At 40.7% G+C, this 21,020-nt stretch overlaps 1 protein-coding gene across 2 annotated transcripts in view; it reads right to left on the reverse strand.

Annotated features, from left to right (window-relative positions):
• The window catches only part of LOC109034134 (acid sphingomyelinase-like phosphodiesterase 3b), a 165,059-nt gene that overhangs the window by 7,177 nt on the left and 136,862 nt on the right, over window positions 1-21,020 (reverse strand). For both annotated transcript variants that reach the window (XM_072298883.1, XM_072298882.1), the window contains exons 5-8: window positions 20,092-20,294; window positions 11,092-11,246; window positions 3,987-4,182; window positions 362-477 (exon numbers count right to left, since the gene is read on the reverse strand). In XM_072298883.1, the coding sequence (XP_072154984.1) occupies window positions 362-477; window positions 3,987-4,182; window positions 11,092-11,246; window positions 20,092-20,294 (670 nt within the window). The remainder of the gene's footprint in view (window positions 1-361; window positions 478-3,986; window positions 4,183-11,091; window positions 11,247-20,091; window positions 20,295-21,020) is intronic.

A 21,020-nucleotide genomic window follows, 5' to 3' on the forward strand; every position in this document is an offset into this window, starting at 1 on the left:
ACATAGATACTACGAATTTGACTTCAAATGAGGGAAATTATGTCAAAATAATCCCGTTCGTTCTCAAAAAGACTCAAGCGCCGATTCGTTTTTTTCCTCTTTTTTCCGTTTAGATCGTAGGAAAATATCTGGAACAACCACAATCCGATTTTGAATTTCGATCTTCTCCGACGATCTTTTTTTGACCACAGGGATTGAGGCCGGTGGTAAAAGAAGAACGAAAATATATTTTGTCGTTTCCTAGTTTACCAAGGATTACTCATTGTCAGTTTTGCTAAAGTTGGTATAATCATTCTAAATTTCCCTATGAATTGTATACGCATGCGGTTGGAAATTACGACAAAGTTGAATTATAACGTACCTGTCCAGTGTCCTTGTTGAATTTATAGAGGCGCAGCCCTGGATTGTTGACACCATTTGGGCTTCGCTTAGGGGTTACGGACGGTGCTATGAATATTGTTGATACCGGTCGGTTATCTGAAAATGAAAAAGAAAACATTGGGGAGATTCGAAGGGTGAAATCATGGAAGAATTGATTGAATCATCGTTCTGTCAGGTATTCAATCATCGTCTGATCTGTCAGGTAACTTTAAGTGTACTTCGGCGCCACATTATTTTTAGTCCTATTTTCCTTTTTTTGTTTTTACCGGAAAAAAAAACCACGGTCCCTGACTCTAAATCGTAGCAATTAGGATAGTTATTTTTGTTTTTAATGGGGAAAATTAGAAGGGAGTCCAGTGGCGTGGCGTGACTATATCCGGTAGGCGTTCGGTAGGAGTGTTAACTTTAGGGGGTGGGGTCAAAAAGGTTCACTCTCCTTCCTTAAAGGGGGTTCGGGGGGCCTCCCCCGGAAACTTTTTAAAAAATGAAGCCGCAAGAACACGATTTTAACCCTTTCTGGTGAAAATTGTGCCGGTAAATTGTCATTGAAATTTTGTTCTTTTTACCGATCGGTTTCCTGTAATTTATTTTGTTAAATGATAACGTATTTTCGCAACACGCACCTGCAGAGAGAGGTGGGAGAGGGAGACTGGGAAACTGGGAGATGCGGCCCGCAGGCGCAAGGGGGGAAGCGGAGGGCGAATCGCGGCATAGAGGAAATTCGGCGGTTCGCAAACCCCTGCGGACCACTGCTATAGGAAACAGCTGGACTGATGAGCGGCTCTCCTCTCTCGTTCTTTTCTCCTCCCTCTTCTCTCTGCTGTGTTCCCTCCGCGAGTGCGGTCCGCACTTGTCTCCGAACCCAATGCTCACGCTCCGCTCTGCGCCGCGCGCCGGTGCCTCTCCTCTCTCGTGTACCCTTTGCCCCTTCATCATTGCACCCAGGTTCTCTCTCCTCACCGTACGCAGATCATCCAGGTTCGGTAGCCGGTGCGGACCACGCGTCAAAGGATTTTCTCTCTCCGCCGCGCCACATGCCGCTGTCGAAAGCCAAGCGCCCGATACTTATTTGCGATCTACTATTCTGTATTCTGTATTGCTTCCCACATTCTTAGCCATAATTTATTAATTGTTTCAAAATATTTTAGGGTGTTCGGCGAACACTGCGAACCTACGGACGCCACGCCACTGAGGGAGTCATAAATAATAACTGAATGTCGCAGCAATTTTAGCGATCGTCCCGCCAGCGAGGGTCGGCAGAGCGGTCAAGACACCTTCGCAGTTTGACGCGACTTCAATCCGGCGGAGCTGCAACATGCTTACAGCCGAGGTCAAATAGTTGTATGTCAAGCCTGCCGTAAACGAACTCAAATATCGATGGTTCCACGCGAAAAGGAACTTATTTACCTCGATTGCAACGTTGCAAACAACAGTTAATGCTTTAATTTCAATCAATACTATTTAAAAGATACGCACAGAATTGCTGACAAATGTTCAAGCATTTTTCGAACGATTTTAATTGAAATCACGGGAAATTTCTTCGCGACTTTATATTTAGTCCTAGTTTCCTTTTTATTTGTTTTTTCCGAAAAAAAAAAACAAAAAAACAATGGTCCCTGATTCTAAATCGTAGCTCTTCGGATTGTTTTTTTTGTTTGTGACGGTGAAAATTAGAAGGAAGTCATAAATAATGACGGGTCGTCTAAGTATCGCAGCAATTTTAGCGTTCGTCCCGCCAGTGAGGGTCGGCAGTGCGGTGAAGAGATCTTCGCAGTTTGACGCGCCTTCAATCCGGCGGAGCTGCAACATGCTTACAGCCGAGGTCAAATAGTTGTATGTCACGCCTGCCGTAAACGAACTCAAATATCGATGGTTCCACGCGAAAAGGAGCTTATTTACCTCGATTGCAACGTTGCAAACAACAGTTAATGATTTAATTTCAATCAATATTTTTTAAATGATATGCACAGAATTGCTAACAAATGTTCAAGCATTTTCCGAACGATTTTAATCGAAATCACGGGAAATTTCGTCGCCACATTATATTTAGTCCTATTTCCCTTTTTTCTTTTTTAACCGGAAAAAACCACGGTCCCCGATTCTACATCGTAGCTATTAGGATAGTTATTTTGGTTTTTTATGGGGAATATTAGAACCGAGTCATAAATAATGACGCATCGTTTAAGTGTCGCAGCAATTTTAGCGTCAATAGGCGTGGTATGTCACGCCTGCCGTAAACAAACTCAAATATCGATTGTTCCACGCGAAAAGGAGCTTATTTCCCTTGATTGCGACGTTACAAACAACAGTTATTGCTACAATTTCAATCAATATATTTTAAAAAGATACGCACAGATTTGCTCAAAAATTTACAAGAATTTTTCGAACGATTTTAATTGAAATCACGGGAAATTTCGTCGCCACATTAAATTTAGTCCAATTTCCTTTTTTTTTTGTTTTTACCGGAAAAAAAACCACGGTCCCCGATTCTACATCGTAGCTATTAGGATTGTTTTTTTTTTGTTTGTTACGGTGAAAATTAGAAGGGAGTCATAAAGAATGACGCATCGTTCAAGTGTCGCAGCGATTTTAGCGTTCGTCCCGCCAGCGAGGGTCGGCAGTGCGGTGAAGAGATCTTCGCAGTTTGACGCGCCTTCAATCCGGCGGAGCTGCAACATGCTTACAGCCAAGGTCAAATAGTCGTATGTCACGCCTGCCGTAAACGAACTCAAATATCGATGGTTCCACGCGAAAAGGAGCCTATTTACCTGGATTGCAACGTTGCAAACTACAGTTAATGCTTTAATTTCAATCAATATTTTTTAAAAGATACGCACAGAATTGCTAACAAATGTTCAAGCATTTTCCGAACGATTTTAATTGAAATCACGGGAAATTTCGTCGCCACATTATATTTAGTCCTATTTCCCTTTTTTTTGTTCTTACCGGAAAAAAACACGGTCCCTGATTCTACATCGTCGCTATTCAAGCATGATTTGGACAAAGGTAGCTGCAACAGTTTGTTCGCAGCATTCAAAAATCACTGCTAGGTATATTTTTTAAAAGAGAACAAATCAACATTATTCCTTGAAATTTTCTCAGAATTTGCTTTGTCCAGAGAGGAAAAATCATGGACGATCCTATAGGAATTGATGTTTAGTAGGTATGGCTAAAAGTTCACAATACTTTGAACTAGAATTCTCATTTATCAAGATTCATCACTATAGTTCATAATATTTAAAAATCGCGGGAGGCGATTCACGGAGCACGGAGCGGCACGGACATCCACGAGCCCATCCGGAGAGCGTACGGACTTTTCAAGATAGGAGCACCTGGGTACACTGGTTCTCATGTAAAAAATCTGATGGTACAGTTAAATTTGGCAAAAGCTGATGTGGCTTGGTTCCTTTCTGCTTAACACGGTCCATTTATCATCGCTATAGCCTTCCTTGCTAGGGTTTTCCTCTCCTCAATAGCTTGATCCGTCCCTCCATCCTGGGTCAACCGCATTCCCAAGTATTTAGAATTCCAGTTCAAGACGCAGTTAATGGAAACAGCACAGTACGACGATACGTAAATACCTCACATTGATAAAATCCACTCACCATTGTCGTCATATACGATACGAAATGAGTCCGTATGAAAATGGCCGAAAAATTGCCCAGTTATAATATTGGCGAATCTGCGGACAAGAGCCAAGTATCTGCTATTGTGTGAAGGCATGAGTAGGATTCGCTGTTGGTGGGGCGATCGAGACTGCCGTTCATCCATGCCGGGGGGCACGTGACCCACCAGGTAAACCTGCAATACCAACAAAAATTCCATTATACAAAAGCACCTCTCAAAGAAACAGCAGAAAATGCTTATAATCAGAGGCGGATCCAGCGATTTAGCAACACCGGATTCCCTTCATTTTAACCTATGTTAAATGGACTGAGTTAAGCAGAAAGGAACCAACCCACATTTTGGAAAAAATTGAGTTATGAATGGTTTTAAACTCAACCACTGCTCTACTATCTATCGCCAAAAATTCAAAGTTTTTGTTGGAGCAAATTTTGCAGAAATTGAACTTGAAGTTTATCTTTTACATTGAGTCTTATGCAAGAGCTAAACTTTAAACCTCTTTTTCTCGGTTCGATCCCGATGTGACTTGGTTCCTTTCTGTTTAACTCCGTCCAAATAATAATCGATTCTTGTCGGAGCACATGGTTCCTCTCTGACTCGATATATTTCCATAGGTTTACATGGCGAAAAAGCAATGTTGCCGATTTGCTGGATTCGCCAATGCTTATAATATTGTGCCATGCCCGTGCCCCGTGCGGCCGGGAAAACGATGTATCAACATTCGGACATTGCCAAATTTCCACGTATTTAAATCAAAAGGAGCTATGTCCATTCTGACAAGAGCCCTGAGACCCACAAGCAATGACGATTTTTCAAGTTAGCAGCACTGTTATTCCTTCCACGAGGCGTGAATGATCGTTAATCGATATTTCCCCACTTGAAGCTACGATGAATACTCGATTACTTATTAGGGTATTTGTTGCGAACACCCTGTTTATCGATCCTTTGCCATAGGTTGAAATGGCACATTAATCGACGTATCGCAAAGTATGCCAAGCCACTGATTCCTCCATTTAAATCCATTAATAATATCGATTTCATGTGAGGCAATCGGGCTGCCTCACCAAGATTCGATTTTTTCACATACATTTAAATGGAGGAAAATCAGTGTTGCCAACTTTCTAAAATCGTCACTTTCCGTAAGATGACATGGTAGGGCTCATGTTACGATGGATACAGATTGTTATGCCATTTAAACCTATGAAAAAATATCGATTGTCAGGGTGTTCGCAGCGAACACCTTAGTAATCGATTCTTTACCATAGCTTCAAATGGCGAGATATCGATAATCGATTATTCACGCCACGCCACTGGATGGATAGTGTTCCTTTTGATTTAAGTGCGACCATTTAATAGCGTCGATATAATGCAAAGTTTCTCTCAAGCCGGTGATTAGGTTATCTCGAATTTTTCCGGGGATTTCATTCTTGCAATGCAATCGAGTTTATGTGAAAATTTTAAGAAATAATACTCATAAACGTTTTCAGAGACAAATATTTTACTGAAAGAAAATTTGACAACATTCGAGTATTTACCCGACATTTCCGCTCAGCATGGCAATAGTATGGTATGACACTCGTGGTATGTTAGCTATAAAACTTATTAATGCTGGACAAACAAGAATCATAACAGTAAAAACCTTGATATAGCAGTCATGAAAAAACGAGTGTGAAACTAAAGAAAAAAAAAATTATGGTTCACTCCGTAGTGGCTGCATTCATACATAGAGTGTGATCCAAAAGTTCTGTACCGCTCCTGTAACTTTTTTGCCAATTATGCGCTAACGGGTTGAAATTTCGTTAATGCTCCCAAGTCACGAAGTAACTTTTTAGCCCCCGCTAATTTCGGGTGGACTCCCTTAAGGGGAGCACAGACCATACAATTTTTATTCAAATGGAGAGCAACGGTTCTTCTCTTTCTTGAGGTACATCTCTGGGATGGACGCAGCGTAAAAGAAGACAATTTATTGGTGGACAATGAGGTCAATAACTCAAACCGTTACAAAATGGCGGGTCCTTCTCGAGGGCCCCCAAAAATTTTAAGGGGCCAAAAAGTAGTTCACTTTCACTTAGTAGCATTACCGAAGCTTCAACCCGATAGCATAATTGGGCGTATTTCTGTCAAATGGAACTATGTGCATTAAGACATGGGCCCTGAGACGCATAAGAATATATGTATAACAGGGCTCACGTCATAATGCACATAGTTCCGTTTGACAGAAATACGTCCCATTAGCAAAAAAGTCACAGGGATGGTGCGAGACTTTTGGATCACACTGTATAAATAAACAATAAAAAAGTTACGGGTGCGATGCTCCTATGAATATTCATCCCGATCTATTCCGTCAGAATTAACATCACAATAACTTTGTTATCTGTGGGTAGCCACAATTGAATTCTACTGTGAGCCAATATTTATTGGTTTCACTGCCCGATTCGTGAACTCAAACGACGCAAATGTACACCTCTATCACTTTTATTCACGAATTTTTCATGATTTCTTTTCAGGCGTCTAACAGCCAATCACTTGATGCTTGTTTTAATATGTATTAATTATTCTTCATATACTTGCTTATAAGTAATTAAGCATCTTTTAGCTCTTAATTTACCGATTATTTTCCTCTGTGTGGCATCAAGGGAACACCCATAAGCTAAGCCAATACTTCTTACATGACATGTCACTTAAAAGCAGTGTGATGTCGTTTTAACCAGACTACGACCGTTAGTCTTACTCCAGATGGTAGCTAGACACTTCACCCAATTTTTTTTAATCCGATGTTTAGTTTGGCCAACAAATGCAATCCAAGTTAAGCTTTGACTGTGTTGCTCACGTATCCCTTTAAACATCGCTACAAATAACAAACGGAGCCAACACAACAAGGAAACAGAGTAATTGAAAGGACTTATTTTGATGACGGCGCAGAGATACAACTATTCGTGCTCGATGGATGTCCGTGTTGTATCTGCAAAATTGAAGGCGCTAGAACGTGAGGTGAGAGCTTGTGATGCTCCGCTCAAGACAGCCAATAAACTGGACTACATTTTGCAATAAGGAACTATAAATTCCGACCCGGTTTAACAACAACGTATGCAACATTAGTTTGTCTACGCACATAAGTGTTTTTTCAGATGAGCCAGAATTTAGAGCTCCAAATTGCAAAATGCAGTTCAACTGTCGCTCTGGTTCGGAAGGAACGTTCAAGTAATCAGACCCAATTAAACGTATCTCTTATCTTCGGCTGTGTTGATATTAGATTTTTTTCAATTTGATGTCTTATTCTTTTTTCAAGTTGTATTTGTAGACCTACATCTCAAGTGCCCCATAAAACCTGTGGGGCACGTGTTGTCAGTGATTCTTGAGTCACTTTGACCCGGTTTTGGGCATCTGAGGGTTAAATTTCATAGTTTGGCGAAATCTCAGCACCTAAATCCATTGCTTGTAACTGGACAAAGTAAACTATTGGTTCAAAAGCATTACACAAAAAAATTATCGGACAAACTTAAAAATGGACCACAAAAACTTTGGACCAAACAAAATCGGATAAAGAGTTTGTTTGACAGACGTCATGCTAATTTTTTTCGGCCTCGATAGACAGTCAAATCCCGAAACCAATCCGCATTCGAGTGTTGGGAGTCCTACATTCGTTACCCTATCGCATTATTTCCAAATGAAAACCTGGCAGACATGTTCCATGCGGCAAGAAATAATGAACGGAGGCACTCCATTAGTCCATTTTGATCAAAGTAGAATGTTGCACGGTGACCAGTAGTTATCAAATGGTCTACTTTGATTGGAATTAAATTAGAGTATCGAGACCTTTTCAAAACCTCAACTCGATGGTTGAGTATAGGAAAATAAAAACTAGTCACTTTAAAGTTTTTGTTCTGAGTTGCATTTTGTTTGTTGTAAAATGTGTACTTGCCTACGGAGAGTATTTTGATAAGAATCATTCAAGTGATAGTACACTGCTAGAGCACTATTTGTTATGTTCCCAACTCAATGTTCGACTCCACGTTTTGAACTGCTGGCCGGTTCTCTCTTCTCCTACTCTTTACACTTTTATAGTACAGTTGGTTGCACTGCGGTATCTCGTTCAGGCTGAAGAATAGTTTCTGACTCAATGTTTAACAGTCAGTCGCAGGCGCCCGTCATTTTTAAATTTTGAGTCTAAGGTCTAGATAGGTCGCGAAATTTTTAGCGAACATATGTATGAAGGGACAAAGACAAATCTCAAAATATTTTCTGGGATAACGACGACAAGTTGTCCTCCGAAGGGGGTGAAAAGTTGACAGAGAATCTGCAGGGTCGTGGATTGGAAAAAGTATACGCCGTTTTGCGATTTCACTATAAGCATGCGAAGTAAACTGAAATGTGGCAAAATATCCTAACAAACTCCAAAGTGACAGAGCCGGGAAAGTTGCAGCGAATGGGCCTGTTGCATGCAAGAGATACAGCCGCGCGAATAGACTTTTTAGAGGTTAAATGACACGAAAATTACGATGGTCACATTAAAAAAGTCTGAAATACACTCCTTACTGCGCAATTTACGTTGTTAGGAACGCGCTTTTTCAAATTTCCCGCGTCTGGGGGCAGTTTTCTAATCACCGGAAACGAGCAAACGGCGGGCTCGGTGATTTCCGGAAGATGCCGAGTCGTTGTTGTTGTTGTTATTTTTTCCTTCAGTTTGTTTACAAACCCAACGTGATCTCCTACAGTGGTCCATATACGCTTTATGCGGTAACCAAATCGATCAACTTTTAAATATCCAACGCAATCCTTCTACATTTCATTTCACGATATCACGAGCTCCGATTTTTAGGTTATGTTGTCAGTTTTAGTTGACCGGAAATAGCCGCGAGTTGCCGTTAATTGTTTCCGTTAGAAAACTGCCCCCAGACGCGGGAAATTTGAAAAAGCGCGTTCCTGACAACGCAAATTGCACAGTAAGGAGTGTATTTCAGACTTTTTTAATGTAAGCATCGTAATTTTCGTGTCATTTAACCACTAAAAATTCTATTCGCACGGCTGTATCTCTTGCATGCAACAGGCCCATTGGGCGAAATATAAGATTGGATCCAATCGTTATCGTTAACTGCTTCATTACTTAGGTACATAAATTTTCCAAACAGTCAATTTTTTCCATAATATCTTCGTGTCACTGTATTTCTCCCTTAAATTACGGTCATGCCGATTCCAGCAAATGGATGCCTGGTATATAAAGGCAGAGGGACTCCACGATCTAAACACATTTTCAATCCGGGAAATAAATAATTGGAGTGCGCTTTATTTTTTGACCCTGTATTTAGGGGCGAAGGCCTGGAAAAGTCGTCGCCCTCCTGACATAAGGACCTAACTATATTGCGCTATGAGCCCTGTCGTCCGTATAACTCAATGCTTCCCCGAGCTCATCTCCGAATGTAGTTACGCCCTCATGCCAGCCATGCGACGAAGTGTCCGATTAATGGGCGTATCCGGTTTTTAATTAGCGGCGCCCATTACCCAGGATTTCAGGGTTCAAACTTGAGAGTGGCGGTCGATGAGTACCGACTTGGAAAAACACGGCATGATTAGCAGACCAAGCTCCGCTCAGCTGCTGAAAATTTTTCTTAACTTATTAAACCTGGAACCGGGAATAACCGACTCCAATTAGGAGCGCAGTTAAAGTGGCTTCCTCAAAGTGGTGTAGCTATTGGATAATTATTTTCTTCGAAAACTTCAAGACCGCTTCATTAAAACACCCACGTAGCTGCCGAGGACGCGGATCTAGCCCTCCCCTCCTCCCCTCCTCCCCTCCTCCCCTCCTCCCCTCCTCCCCTCCTCCCCTCCTCCCCTCCTCCCCTCCTCCCTTCCTCCCCGCGCCGCCACCCCTCTTGACGTCCAGATTGATTTGAGCAGCATCCAGCATCCGGCAGAAAAAGTTTCAGATGTTCGACGCTCCTCTCAACATTCAAATACTCGACTTAAATTTCGTTGATTTATTCTCTTTGTTACCTCTGTTTACAACGCTCTTCACGTTTCCCTTCCGCCTCCGATAATGTTTCTTTTCACGCTTTTACTTTTTCGACTGTTTCCTTCGCCTCCGCGCAGAGGGATGGGAGCTATTTAAAAAGCTTCGCCTCGTAACGAGCTTTTTATCTTTAAATCTTTACTTCGAATTCCGAGAGCTCAAAATGCATTTAGATTATCCGAAATATCCATCCTGGCAGATGATTTAAAAAATACCACTTTACGTTTTTCGAAAGAAATGTCAATTCTGCGAGCTCAGTTTGTTTTGTTATAAGTAAGTTTAATATTATTCCCTAAAATGATGTTCCATTTTAAATATTAACCCAATAGCTTTAGCTCCTTTCTTTCTTTTAATTTATTTTTATCCTCCAGTCCTTGAAAGTTACTGACGATAAATACCAAGAAAAACAACAAAAACAAAACGAAAACATGCAAGTTTGGATCGAGCTGCTAACTTGGTCAACTTTTACTGTTCTGACTCTGACTTCATCACTTATGCTCTGAACGAGCGACGAGACTTAAGTTTTAGGTTCAGGAGAAAAACACGAAAACCAATCTATGACTCTGACTTCATCTTTTATACTTCGAACCAGCGACGAGACTTAGGTTTTAGGTTCAGGAAAAAACACTTGAACCTATTCATTAGGGTGCTTTAAGCAAATTGAAAAATTACATTCAAAATATTTAAGTATACATTTCCCTAGGCTCAGCCCTCGTACGACGAAAATATACAATTAACCCCATTAGATATGTCATCTCTCCAGGACACCTCCCAAAGTTATCCGGTCTGCAATAAGTATAACATTCGTTTCAAAATAAATGAATTTTAGACCCAATTTTTGAGAATGGAAGGAGGTATGCCATGTCTGTGGTATCACGAGAAAAAAATATGAAAAAGTAGATTCAGAAAAGATTGAGCTGCCCAAAAAAGGAAAGTGTAAGAAATAACGAAGAGAGAGAAACTTAATTTAATGAAAGAAAGCAACTTAGGAGAGAAAGAAGGAGAGAGGAGATATAGCTAGGAGAGCATAGGGTGAAAAAAATAAATAAATAAATAAAAATATATCAGCAAAAGATTACCGTTTCTTTATTTCTGGATGATTTGATAAGGACCGACTCCAGCCAGTCCCATTGTTCCTCCGCTTCCTGGTCCCAAGAGCTGTTCGTAAAGAGATTGGTGTTAAGAGCAACAATCCGAAGTTTCCTTACTTTTTGCTCGATAGAGTAGTACCCACCTGGAAAAATGATAAGACGTTGATTTACATGTTGATAATAACGTAATGACAAAGTGAAACGAAAAAATATAAAGTACAATATATAGATCTATACATGGTCGATCGCGCTCCTTGCAATACTGCCTTGCTAAGTAAGAACGTCGTGTAAACATTCGAGAGTTGCCGAATTTCATCGGATAAAATGTTCATTTTTGAGGAAAATTATGAATGTGTTTCCTTGAAATTTTCAGGCACTTTAGATCAAATTACAGACAAAACTACCTGAGAAATTGGCTGAAAAATATTCAAAAACTTTCCTGAAAATTAGTGATTTGCCAGATGAAATTTGGCATACGGCGTTTTTCCTCAGCACGGCAGAATAGGGTTTCACCCTTGCCGATGGCCAGGGGTGGACTGGCTCCTCGAATCGTCCCAGAAAATCAGTGTCCGACCAGGCCATCGAGGTGCCGCGGTGGACAGTTGGACACCCCCCCCCCCCATAATTTTTCGATATCAGCCATTGGGGACCTAGGTCATTTGGCCAAAATTGCCGAAGTTAGGTTGGATTGCCAAAGTTCATTTTTGTGTGAATGGGACACCGAGAATATATCTCCTCAGAAATTTTGCCACATTTGTGATAAATAAAATGCCCTTTTTCTCCTTGGAAGTTAGCCAAGTTCGACGTTTTCCGGGCGATAGAACGTAACAGCATTTCAACTTGAAAAATTTCCATTCGTAAATTATATTTTCACCGGAAAACACTCAGGATTGAAAAATCTCTACAATCGTGTGATCCTGGGATTACAAGCACTGGGAGGTGCTCAACACAGCTTTTTTCATGCACTTTTTGCTTAATGGCAAAGTTAAATAGCTGCAGTAAATTAACTGTGCTAAGGTAGCATAATAAATTGCTTTATAATTAAAAGCTATCTTGAATGAAGGAAACAATGTGAAACAAACTTTCTTAACTAAAATAGTACAAATTAATATTTAAGTGAAAAATCTTAAATCAAATCAAAAGACAAGAAGACCCTTTAGAACTTTACAAGCCAACCTAGTCTAATTGGGTTGGGTTGGCTACGCTGGGAGGTGTGCACTGTTCGGAAATGGTGTGGATCGGGGTAGGCTCGACACCAAGAAAATACGACTTTTCAACAACTTGAGCGCGCGCGCACCGAGGTATACGCGCAATGCATGAAATATCCTGCAGACTTGTAAGGAACCGTGCTGTACGCGCAATGCATGAAGTATCCTGCGGTTCTGTAAGGCGCTGCTATGCGTGACGCGCCGAGCGCGCCAGCCCCGCGCCAACGCACTGTGTTTAACGCGATTATTATTCAAACTTGCGGCGTCAACGGATTTCAACTCAGGTCATACAATTAAAAGCTAGTTCATCGCCAGTCTGGAGAAGGTATTTCGGTTACGTTTTTAAAATAATGTATCAAAAAAGTTTACAAATAAAATAAAATAATTTAAAAACATAACAAGGGTCATTCTTAAATTACGTACAATACATTTTTTCGGAATTTTTGACCCTTCACCTTCTCGTTACGCTTTTTTGACGTAGATCCTTTAACACGTCGTGGCGTAACACTCTCCTTGACTCCCCTCTCCCCTGGAGCGTTACATAATTTAGGGACGGCCTCCAGATTTGTTATCGTTGCAGCTGAGATACGTATTTTTTTGAATCGTGTGAGGAGTTAATCAATTCGCAAAGCTTTCCTTTTGTTCTCAGGTTGTGTAAGCACGTATAATTATTTGCAAATAGTTTTTGTCAGTAATTAATAGTTGTATTTGTTGCAAAAACGAACAAGATACTATTGAACAAAGTCAAACAAAGTGGTAGATTGTTTTACTTCAGGTATGGTAGTGACCTTGCCTTAGTTTTGGGTTTTGTGAGACGTAGGTGGATTCACCCGAAGGAAGTTTTAGTTACTTGCTCCAGCGAGCTGATAAGATTAATTTGACGCGGTGAGATTTTGCGAGGTCGTCGCAATCTCACACACCGAATCGCGGGTTCTCACGGGAATTCCACGCTTTCCTCAAACATTTTCAGCAGGAGTGCCAAGTCACTTGCGGTAGGAATTATGTGCCTGAGCTGAAAGCCTCGAATTTTAAGCCAATGAACATTTGGAAAAACTAAAGCTTGAAATCGCCTTTTCACCTTCACCGAAAAAAAAGAGAATGATTTTTAACATTCTGGATGTAAAAAATTGTACGGGAAGTTTTAAAATGCTGAATTGCCCGCTAAAACAGTTACATTAGCAATGCCAAGATGTAAAACTAACTGCTGTGGAGGGGAATTCAGTATTTTATAAGTTCTCGCACACTTTTTCACATCCAGGATGCTAAATCAACTTAATTTTTTTTTTTTTTCGGTGATTGGATACGACCTTAAACAACTGGTGGTTATCATTATACATCGTGTCTCATCATTTGTCCCAAAAGCGCACCGTTTGTGCTGAAAAATATGCCATAACTCAAGTCCGAGAGCTCATACTCCTCGGATTCTACGTATTCGTAAACGGCAACGTGCAATTTTCCCCACTTTTTTTAACAAGTCCATGTCAACGGACATTGGGATGTATGTTAATCATTTAAAGCAGCAGCACCGATCTCGCTGGAATGACCGATTCTCAACGCAGACTGACATTTATAGTTTTTTTTTTTCATTTGACGTATAACATCATTAATATTTGGGACGTTGACCGACATATCTCGTTAAATCATGGAGCTGGGGGTCGTGAATATTTATGAGAATGTAGATTTGTACGTTGTCACAGGGTTCATAAATAGTTTCATTCTCCAAGTGTAAATTGATTCATCAGTTCATCAGCGCTCATCAGACGTCCCTCTATTATTCTAGTTACTCTCAAATATTCCGATAAACTACTTCTCTTACCTAAGAAGAGAGCTATACGAATGAGTGGCTTAGCTCATCCTAGCAATGATCAGTATATGTAGAAGTTATTTGCTATTGAGTAGGAGTTGGGGAGCTACTAGGTGGTGTTTAATAGAAAATTCCTGCAATTTAAATCTGACTGTAGGTAATTTTTAGTCGGTGTTAATATGTCTTACAGTGAAAATTGATTTCAATCGTGGAGCTATATTATTTTAGTATACGTTCAATAAACGGACAATATGCTCCTACGTTCCGGCGTTAACTTGAAAACAGTGGCGAGGCGTGAATGATCGATTACTATCGATATTTCCCCGTTTGAAGCTATGGTAAAAGATCGATTATTAAGGTGTTTGTTGCGGACACCTCTTCTATCGATCCTTTTCCATAGGTTTAAATGGCAGATCAATCGATAGATCGCAAAGCACGTCACGCCACGCCACTGCTTGAAACCGGAACGAAAGTTTATCAGCTTTACAAAGCGTAGAGACGACGGTTTGCACTTGTACGTTGTCGATGAAAATTCCTAATTTTTTTACACAGAATGTTATTGATGGTGCACATCTGTAGCGGCACGTATTTTGTTCATTATTTAAACATTTCTATCAGCTTTAAACGATTTCAAAGAAGGTACTGAAATTATTTTTTATGGTATTTATAGGTAGGTAAAATTTTCCCAGATGGGTAAAGGAACATGGTGAATTTAACGAATATGAACGGTTGATTTTTCTCAAAGTTCTCCAGGTTGAGTTTTTACATTTGTCACAAACTCAAGAAATGCCCTGGCTTCATAATCGGTGTGTGGTTTAACAAGATGTCCAGGCGAATGTAAACCCAATTACAGGGTGCCTAGCATCAGGATTTTCCCGATTCTATCAGGATTTAATCCCGATTTCATCAGGATTTGAGGAAAAATCGGTCGTAAAATCAGGATCCGAGAAAATTCGGCCGTTCGATCAGATTTTTTTTCGAGCCATTTTTGCGATATCCATTTTTCTCCGCAAAAAATCAAGATTTGATCAGGATTTGGAAAAATCATGAAAGCAGGATTAGCAGTCAAAAATCAGGATTTCCCAAAATGGAAAAACAACTAGACACCCTGAATTAGGTTTTGAGCTTGATAGCCTATATTCGCAGAACGCAGAAGAGGAAGGATTATCGAGCCGGATCAGAAATCGGACATGAATCTCGGGAAACGGACATTTTCCTTGCAACGTTGGCTAACAACAGGGACGAGTTCTATAGGACGCCGTTCTGTTGTGAGCGGGTGATTGCAGCGCATTCTCGCGTAGGATCCTAGTCAACTCAGAGGATCCTTCCCCCCGAACCTCGACTCATCCATCGCCCGCTCCAAAAGTGAGGTTAAGCCGGAGATTGAAAAATAACACTTAAGGCGGCTGAATTCTTGAAAAATAAGTATATTTTTGGCTTTTTTCGACCCCTTTCGACTAGGAAGGGCCCGCCGCACTTATTAATACGGTGAAAAATTCGATTTTTTTGCAGTTATACGCGATCCTACGGATTTTAATGAAGTCCAACAACTGATAACAGCAGTGAGTTGCGAGGATCCTACGCGAGAATGCAGCACTAGTACCTGCTCACGAATTTTTACATTGACTCTTACGGGAGTCCAGGGTCCTATAGAACTGGTCCCTGCTAACAACGGGTGTCGCTCAGTGATGTCCTGGGAGCGTCTGACAACTCTGTCTCAGACGCAAAATATTGCATTGAGAGGATGCGACACGTAAGTGACGCTCGAGCTTCTCAAGTTTCTCCGCTTCCCTGGGGCTATTATCATTATAAATACGCTAATCTCATATTAACATAGTGCTGTTTTTGCTCCAGGGGAGCCACCCAGCATAGAGCGAACCCCCAGCTTTAAGCAGCCGAGATTTACTGATTAGCGTCCTGAAATATGTGATCGCATTAAATTTATTTGCTGAGTCAGGGTGTCGCTAAGTGAAGAAAACCCGAAACTGGTCATTTTCCCCATGATTAAGATATATAGTATGACTAGCAGTACTATTCGTTAATTTTAAAGCGGTGCCATAGCAATTACGGTCATTAGCACCTTTGTGGTTAGGTTGGAGAGTTTCTTACCTACAAAGGAACAAATTTGGAATGTTTTTTTAGCTTATTCATAAAAAAAAATGTCGCCCTTAATTTTGGAAAATACGTGAAAAACCATGAAAAACGTATTCAGTCGGTAGGTATTCATGTTACACCCATGGGATCCACACGTGAGTCCACAAGACGTCAACACAGGCGTCACGCTAAGCTTGATACAGCTTTATTGATCTTATCGTTGAAAAGCAGCACAAATTCGTATATTAATAAACAATGATGAGCTCCGAGAAATTTAGGATACATTATCATCTTTGGCTTAATTTTACTGAGTCTGCCCCCCCCCCCACTTTAAAACAAAGCGCAATAACGAACGAGCACAAAAAAATTTAACTCGTGTTTTTCAACAAATAAATTTGAACGTTTTCAAACATCGGCAGCATTGGAGAAGGAGACAAAAAAATATGTCGGTGAAGATTATCTGCTGATTGAACCACGATTTTGGTGTGTTCTATCGTTATCGATGTTTTTTTATAAAAAAAGACCTTTAATAATGATTGAATATTTCGAGGTATCAGTGGGGGCGAGGACGATGTTTTTACCAAAAGAATATCAAGTTTAGGCATATCCCTTCAGGACTTCAATCAAAACTAATATTGTTGCGATTGACGAAAGTATTTCCTGAAACATGGCGTGAACTGCGTACATTTTTAAGGCAGATTTGTACAAATACTTAGTGATTCAAAATAGAATCTGCTCAATATCTGTCGGGAAAAATAGAATGCGCAGATAGAATGGAGCGAAAGATATCGGTACATAGAGCTTCTTGAGAGCACATGCTGCTCACATAAGTGGCTAAATATTCAAGTTTTATTATGAATAACGCTTTAGAAGTGAATTGCCTTGGGTATCTCAAATATGTGACGGCGAGCGAGAGATCTACACTCTTGAGCACGCAAAAAGAAAAAGAAAATCTAGCCCAGCCAAGTTCCTTTTTTTCAGTCTTCACGCTCTTTATTTGCCTATAAATGAGATTTCTACAGAATATAAATTGTATTTTACTCGGGAAGCTATCTGGAATTTTCTATGTCTGGACATGAAACCCCCAAGTTCACAATTATCCCGGGGAGAGCGGTGCCTCGGTGCCTGAGCAAAATAATAGCGCGCTCCACTTTTTTACTCTAGGGTTTAGCGGTTCTGCACGCGTGACTTTGAGAGTCGAAATAAGAGAAGTTCCTGAAGGAAAATAGATGGATAGATAGGGAGCCCTGAAAAAATAAAACGGAGCGTTCGAGTCGGCTCCCGGTGGGATGCCCCGAGAAACAACTGTTGGGACTCGGGTCAGAGGCGCAGTCGAGTTTTCGCGTGCTTTGAAATTCTTTCTCGATAATTCATTTTAATCTAAATTAGTAGAAATGAAATATTCAGCGTTATGAGGCGCCGCGGTCGGCGAGCGCAGTAACTTGGCCCAGATGAAACGATGCCATCTTTTTCTTGGGAGCCTGCGAAATAAATAAAGAGATAGTAGCCGCGTCGCGTCGTGTTGTTATGTTTAATTCATGTGGTGCATACTGAGCGTTGCGCTAACTACAACCCCCCCCCCCCCCCTCGGGTCCTCCCTTTAGACGGATATCCCCTTCACCGCCTCCTGACACTAACCGCACGGCACGGTACCAGGGACGCACTCCCTTTGTTGCAAGATGACATCGGAAAGTAAAAACGGGGCCGCACTTCCGTCTTCCTTTCTTTCTTTCTGGATTTCCTCCTTTTTTCGGTCTCATCTGACACGAATGATGAAAGCTCGCCGACTCAAGTTCTCAAAACAGAAACTTCCGCCTGAGTTTCATCAAATCAAACGGACGATCCTTTTACTGTTTCTTTAACTTTTATTTTTCTTAGTTTCTCATCTCTATCGATTCCTTTCACTTTTTTTGACCGTCTCTCTTCTCAAACATTCTCCAAAATGTGTCTTCAATCTTCCCTTAATTAAATTAGTGCATCATCTCCTGAATTATATTATTCTCTAAGACTGTATCATTCTCTTGAATATAGATTCATAAGAGTATACCACGTAACGCATACCGCCTGAGGCGCGAAGTGGTCAGGAAAAGTGGCCCCCTAATTGAAATGAAATCAACTAATAAACGCTAATGAAGATGCACTTCTATTAACTGAGATCAGAATCACCATGGTATACCGGATATCGCGCTTTGAAAAGTTGGGTTTTGACGTCATCCACCGCGGTGGTGACACCCTTGGTTTCTTCTTCTGTTTGATCAGTGATGTAGAGGGCACAACGCGAAATTCAAGGACATTACAAGCTCAAAAAACAGGCGGATTCGCACTTCAAGGATTTTTTATCAGGAGATGATGCACTTGACGCGAAGAGATTGGGCGGTTTACTTATGTTTGATGTCCTTGAATTTCGCGTTGTGCCCTCTGCAACACTGAATGAACACAAGAGGAAGAAACCAAGGGTGTCACCACCGCGGTGGATGACGTCAAAAAACCGACTTTTTAAAGCGCGATATCTTGGTTAACACTGAACGTAGAAAGTTGCTGTTTGGACGGATCTTTTTATTTTTAGCTAATCCACAAAGATCAAGCATCAAAACCCCTGGTAAAAATTGGCAGTAGAATCTGTGTTCCAAAATACCATAGACCTACAGCCGACTGTAAGATTTCCAATAGCTTCTATAGCAGGCAACACAATTTCTTATAACCTTTTATAGCCGATGGCGATTAGGCAACAGCCTGACGATAAAGTGTATGCTAAACGTTACTAATTACGGATGCTAGGACTTAGTGAGTTTTTGGACTACCACTCTCTTTTTGGGCCGTAGTATCTTGATTTATTTGCGAGGAAAGCTCCGTACTTTTGAAGGATACCTGCCATTCCTAATATGTTGGAGCGCATTCAATTTCGTATGATACTGTGCAATACCTCTGGTGTGAAATAGTTGCTTCAAGCGCCGTGGTACGCTGCGGCGCGGCGCGGCGGGCGGGCAGCCAGCGCGAAACGCGCATTGGCGCCTACAAACCTAACAGGGATACCTCACGCATTGCGCAATGCGTGAAGTATCTCTGTTAGGTTTGTAGGCGCCAGTGCGCCGCCGCGTCGCTCCGCTTTGTGTTAGGCTCTAATATTTAATCTCGTGGAGTCAGCGTTGTTCAACTCATGACTTAGAAATGTTTGCACACTCTGTAATACTCAGTATGGATTATTCTCATTTTAATTGATGAAAACAAATATGTAGTAAAGGAATATATAATGTGCGTTTTGTAAATATTATGGTGATTCCGTACAAACTTCACGGAAAAAATTAAATGTTGATTTAGCATTTATACTGTTAAAAAGATGTCCGACAGGTTTCAAATGCTGATTTTACAATACAGAAATGCAAACATAACATTTTAATTTGTACGTTTTGCAAAGGGCGTAGTTACGTTAGCATTTGTTAAAATGTAAAATCAGCATTTGAAACTTGTCGGACATCTTTTTAAGAGTATAAATGCTAAATCAACATTTAATTTCTTTCCGTGTTAAAGATTTACAAAGCACACGAATTTCTACACAATTTCTTATAGCCTTTTATAGTCGATGACGAAAAAGCAACAGCCAGGCGATAAAAGTGTAAAGCCCGGCGACAGGAACTATAGCCCGGCTGTTTAATTTTTTATCGCTTCTCGTAGCCCGGCCGTATGATTTTTTCCACTTTCTACAGCCAGCTATATGATTTTCTATCGCCTTTTTCAGGCGGCTATAAGAACTCCTATGGTATTTTAAAACGCAGCTCCTATCGCCAATTTTTACTAGAGAAAACGATTCCGTGACCAGCGCAACTGACCCATTGCCAAGAAGATTGTAGATAAAAAACTTAAGTGTGCCGGATGAATAGTTACCTTTAGTAAAAGTTAAGAGGGCCTCGGTGGGAAGCCAAAGTTTCCAGAGGTTGGCTAGAATTGTATACGACTCAGGATCCTCGTGGCCAAGGACAGGGTAAATAAAGTGACTGCTGAACGCGGCGCTTAACAGAATCGTCAAGTTTCGGAGAGTCCCAATTTGCTGCTCCAGTGTTTTCCCGGATTTTCTACTGAGTCCATCACTGCAACAAACCGAATAATAACACATAAAAATTAAAGTTATGAATATTTATTTTTATTAAAATAAACTCTTCATGAGCTTTTGCTCCATCCAATCGTCTAATACGGTATGTCGGAGTTTTTTAGCCAATGTGCGTCAAATTCAGCATAAGGCTGATATCTCACAACAGAGGAAAAAAGCTCACACACAAGCACAATTTTCCCTCAAAGAGATACGCTGTTTGGTGCAACACTAGTAACGCGTCTGCAGTTGCCCTCCTGAATGGTTATTACTGGTGTTGCACCAAACAACGTATCTCTTCGAGGGAAAATTGTGCTTGTGTGTGAGCTTTTTTCATCTGTCGTCAGATATCAGCCTTATGCTGACTTTAACGCACGGTGGCTAAAAAACCCAAACATACCGTCTTACGACCTGTGCGTCCACCGCAATCAGTTTGTGGAATAGTCTAATAGTTTGTATTGCTCCAATCCAAATGTCTAGTACATGAATATGCCTATTGAATTTTATTCTCTTTTTCTTGATTTCTTTGACCAAAAAATAGTAATAAAATAAAAAAAAAAATTAAAGTATAAAAACGAGTGTAACCATTTTTCAGTGTATGTTGTACTTTGAGAAATCTCTATTCAAATTGACCCATAACTCGATGAAGATATATCGGACAATATCGTGCACGATGTCATTCTCCACATCCATTATCTCGCGCACCTTTTCATTGCAAATACGCTCT

The sequence above is a fragment of the Bemisia tabaci genome, chromosome 3 (genome assembly GCF_918797505.1).
Source record: "Bemisia tabaci chromosome 3, PGI_BMITA_v3".
NCBI classification, from domain to species: domain Eukaryota; kingdom Metazoa; phylum Arthropoda; class Insecta; order Hemiptera; family Aleyrodidae; genus Bemisia; species Bemisia tabaci.